At 46.2% G+C, this 4,428-nt stretch overlaps 1 protein-coding gene across 1 annotated transcript; it reads left to right on the forward strand.

Annotated features, from left to right (window-relative positions):
• The first annotated feature begins 3,524 nt into the window (after positions 1 to 3,524).
• On the forward strand, positions 3,525 to 4,193 carry LOC144124096 (uncharacterized). Its single transcript, XM_077656762.1, has one exon. The coding sequence runs from the start codon at positions 3,525 to 3,527 to the stop codon at positions 4,191 to 4,193; it is 669 nt and encodes a 222-aa protein (XP_077512888.1).
• The last annotated feature ends 235 nt before the right edge of the window (positions 4,194 to 4,428 follow it).

The raw sequence follows: 4,428 nt of genomic DNA on the forward strand, positions 1-4,428 counted from the left end.
GGACGTTAAACCCCCTTAAACCCTATAATTTATTGCCGGTGAAGATAAGAATATTTGTTTATTTTACGTCAGCTGTAAAGCTACTTTTGTTTATAACCAGCATTAAAAAGTAACAGCGAAAATTATCTTACGTTTAGATGTATCTCAGCAAAAAACTGGAGGACGCCTAAGTTTCGCCTTTAAGAGTGGAACGCGACAGCGTTTTGCAGCGCCGCCACGGTATTATTCATGTACGGATCTGTACACCAAGTCACAAAGTAGAAGTATTCACTAGGTCCACCTTCAGTTCAAACCAACGAGCCTTCGTAGCGTGGGATTTTTCTTTAATCTACACACTGGGACATTACCGGCTAAAACATGGATAGTGAAGAAGGGCAGTTTTGTTTCTGTGGCTAACTGTCGCCTTTGTGATGCTCCTGATAAGATTGAGCATGGTGAATCGGCATTTTGAATATATTTTTTCTGCTAAAAACTGTTCCTGCAGAATGATTGTGCACCAAGAAAAATTGTATGCCAAGAACTAGTTTGAACAGGGGTGGCACTCAATCTTAGTGCTGTGGGGTTCACTGCCTTTTTCTAGTTCTTCGTTGCCTTGATGTACCGTGTAATGACGTATTAGCTATGTGCTCTAAATTGACTTCTTTTTCGTGCTTCGTTGCTTATGTGTGTACGTTTTCTACTGTTTTCTCAATGTTTGTAGATAGGTCATGTACAGAAAACATCGCATCATTGTAGCAAATACCATGTTGAGAAAAAAAAATTCGTGGCGTACTCTGCGCGTGCTCGCCTCGCTATCTGGAAGACCTGGTTCCGATTCACTGTGTCTCCATAACTTTTTTTTCTTTGATGTCCTCGCGTTACAGCGCCGACAACGCCAACAAAGTTGGCGCCGGCTTTTATGCGGCACGAGCTTCTTGACGCTGTGGCGTTAAAAATAACATTCTTCAAGCGGTCAATTCAGACTGTGTGGTAGATGCGCCATTTACACGGCCTATCATAAATTTGTATGTTTTCTTTCAACTCTACTGGCTATTTTTGATATATGTTTTGTAATCGCTCGCCAGAGGCTAATTTAACTTAAAACTTATTTGGTTGTTGTTGTTCAACCCCGTAGTAGCGAATGGATACGCGATCAATAACTACTTCTACTTTGCTCTACGTGGTGCAAGCTAAGAAAGAAAGTCGTCGCAGTCTCATAAGAATAACCTCAATTAAACCCACGGCGAAAAGCCGCACAATGGTTGTGCATATACGTCTTCTTTCACCAATAACTTTTCATAGGCGCATGCATGCCCCCTATGAAAGCCCGAAAGAAGGTTTGTTCTAGAGCGGCCTCAGTGGCAGATTATATGAATGCGGTGAAGCGTACGAAAGACAGGATATATTTTTCTATCTTATTCAGGTCCCTTTCAGTTTCTTGTTGCCAGGAGCAAGGGTAAGTCTTGTACCCAACCCCATGGCTTAGTATGGAAACTCACTGTCTGCGCATAGAAACAAAGGAAACGCAAACTCGTGATGTTCCTGCACGGCATCACCACGGAAGCAATGGCGTGTGCATCGAGCCCTCATATTGAGCAGACCGATGCCTCGATGTCACAAATAGAAGCCGCATTACCATCCACAGTACGTGAATGCCATGCCCCCACGCACTGAAGCTGTCTTGCTGAGTGTGCGAGTCACGGCATACCATAAAAGCGAAGCATAGGAGCCGCCTTCTGGGCATTCGAGATGTTGTTGCACTTGCTTTTATAATTGTTGCGACTGAGTTCAAAATATGTAAGCAAACCAGATGCGTGGAACCCATTTCGAGACGTTGAAAAGGGTGTCTATCTGTGTTGCTGAGATCGTGGTTGCATTCAAGGAAGTTTCCTGTCTTCAGAGGGTTAGTAGTTCAGACCATACGGTTCTGCATCGTAGCAAAAACTACTAGGCATGAAAAGCATCTGTACTTCCTTCAAACAGTAAAGGCAGGTAGTTCACCTGGTGTCTTTTAGTGTGTGTGTGTGTGTGTGTGTGTGTGTGTGTGTGTGTGTGTGTGTGTGTGTGTGTGTGTGTGTGTGTGTGTGTGTGTGTGTGTGTGTGTGTGTGTGTGTGTGTGTGTGTGTGTGTGTGTGTGTGTGTGTGTGTGTGTGTGTGTGTGTGTGTGTGTGTGTGTGTGTGTGTGTGTGTGTGTGTGTGTGTGTGTGTGTGTGTGTGTGTGTGTGTGTGTGTGTGCGTGTGCGTGTGTGTGCGTGTGTGTGTGTGTGCGCGTGTGTGTGCGCGTGTGTGTGTGCGTGTGCGTGTGCGTGTGCGTGTGCGTGTGCGTGTGCGTGTGTGTGTGCGTGTGTGTGTGTGTGTGTGTGTGTGTGTGTGTGTGTGTGTGTGTGTGTGTGTGTGTGTGTGTGCGTGCGTGCGTGCGTGAGACTGGGGTGTGAAACTCGTTTACAGCCTGAACGCTTGGCTTAACCGTTGTTGCGGAATTGTTCAAATCCGATCTCCCTCGATAGCTTGCAGAATAGTTCATTTTTAGCTGGATCACAGCTATGTTTGGACCAGTATCACCTCGCGACATGTCGCAAAAGTTCACGGTTGCGGAATTCGTTCAAATCCGATCTCCCTCGATAGCTTGCAGAATCCTGTTCATTTTTAGCTGGATCACAGTTATGTTTGGACCAGGACAGGCCCACAGGCTCTCCGGCGCGGTGGTTACGTATCGCCGAGCTTTGTACGACGCGCCGGGGACTGCACAAGATAACCCTGGATCCTAGGACGACACCACTATAAGCCGAGAAGCGCACGTTTTCTGAGGCTGCATTTCGACTCCGGTTATCAACTAAGAGTTATCAAGGACGGACGTCACCGGCTGGCATCACCTGGCGTGGCGCTTGCATCGACGCATCTGCTATAAAGCTACGGCATCGCATCCAGGACGGCACTTTGGCAGCAGCAGTGTTCGGAAGAGCGTTTGCCTAAATGCTCCTGCATACTGTTACAGATAACCCTGGATCCTAGGACGACACCTCTATAAGCCGAGAAGCGCACGTTTTCTGAGGCTGCATTTCGACTCCGGTTATCAACTAAGAGTTATCAAGGACGGACGTCACCGGCTGGCATCACCTGGCGTGGCGCTTGCATCGACGCATCTGCTATAAAGCTACGGCATCGCATCCAGGACGGCACTTTGGCAGCAGCAGTGTTCGGAAGAGCGTTTGCCTAAATGCTCCTGCATACTGTTACAGGTTAGTGGCTTTTTTTGAGGGGGGTGTTATTGTGTTGCTGCCACTGCTGCTGCCAAAGGAGCGAACCTTGTTTCTGTCAGTATGGAGTGTGTTGGGTGTGAACAAGAAATTTTGGAAACCAAAGAGAGTATATCTTGCATGACATGTAAGCTTTCGTACCATGTAGGAAGCTGCGCAGGAGTATCGGAGGCAACAATAAAATCTAAGAAATCAACCTACCAGAAATGGAAATGCCCGAAATGTAGGCTACAAACCCCACATGTTAACCAGGATGAGAAAGAAAAAGCACCGTTGACTGTAGAAGATATGTTGGTCGTACTTCAGGAAATTAATCGAAAACTTGATGTTCTGTTGCCATTGAAAGAAACTGTCGATGGGATTGAGCAATCGGTGCAGTTTATGTCCGAACAGATGACAGACCTGATGACGCGCACCGAACAAAATGAGCGAGATATTAAAGCAATCCAGACTAGGCTCGCAAAAACAGAAATGAACAAAGAACAGCTTGAATCGCTCAGTGTCCAACTTGATGACCTCGAGTGGCGCAACCGGAAACTGAACTTAGAAATTCATGGCATACCACAAACGGAAGGCGAAAATCTTTTGTCAAAACTTAATGCTCTAGCTGGTGAAAGTGAATTGCCCCAGCTATCAGAACATGACATCACGGCAATTCATCGATTGCCGGCAAAGCGTGACAAAGTGCCTGGCATCATCTGCCGTTTCACGAGACAGAGCATGAGGGACAAATGGTGGGCTAACAGGCGGGAGTTGACCACTGCGGGTGCCAATGTTCACATGTTGGAAAACCTGACCAGGCGAAATCGAGAACTGCTGAGGGAAGTGAAAGAATGGGCGAAAACAAATCAGTACAAGTATGTCTGGCACAGCAACGGTAAGATTCTGATAAGAAAGACTGATGGCGCGTCAGCAATGCTAGTGCAGCACTCTTGCGACCTTGGCAAGCTGCAATAAGAAGGGAGAATTGATTTCGAATTTTTATTTGTTTCCCGCCAAAAATGCAGACTGTAACAGAAAAAAATTATCTACTCCCAGAGAACTTCAAAGATTACCTTGGCCCGGTTTTCCAGACGTCATTCAAATGTCTTCATATCAATGCTCGATCTGTCAGACGTAAAGAAGCATATTTCGACACTTTCTTTCAACAACTAAATGTTCCCATTGACGCTATCATGATCAGCGAAACTTG

This window comes from Amblyomma americanum, chromosome 3, assembly GCF_052857255.1.
Source record: "Amblyomma americanum isolate KBUSLIRL-KWMA chromosome 3, ASM5285725v1, whole genome shotgun sequence".
Lineage (NCBI taxonomy): Eukaryota > Metazoa > Arthropoda > Arachnida > Ixodida > Ixodidae > Amblyomma > Amblyomma americanum.

Bases quoted from the DNA above. Each gene is read 5' to 3' on its own strand.
- LOC144124096 (XM_077656762.1), top strand. From the start codon at position 3,525: ATGTTGGTCGTACTTCAGGAAATTAATCGAAAACTTGATGTTCTGTTG.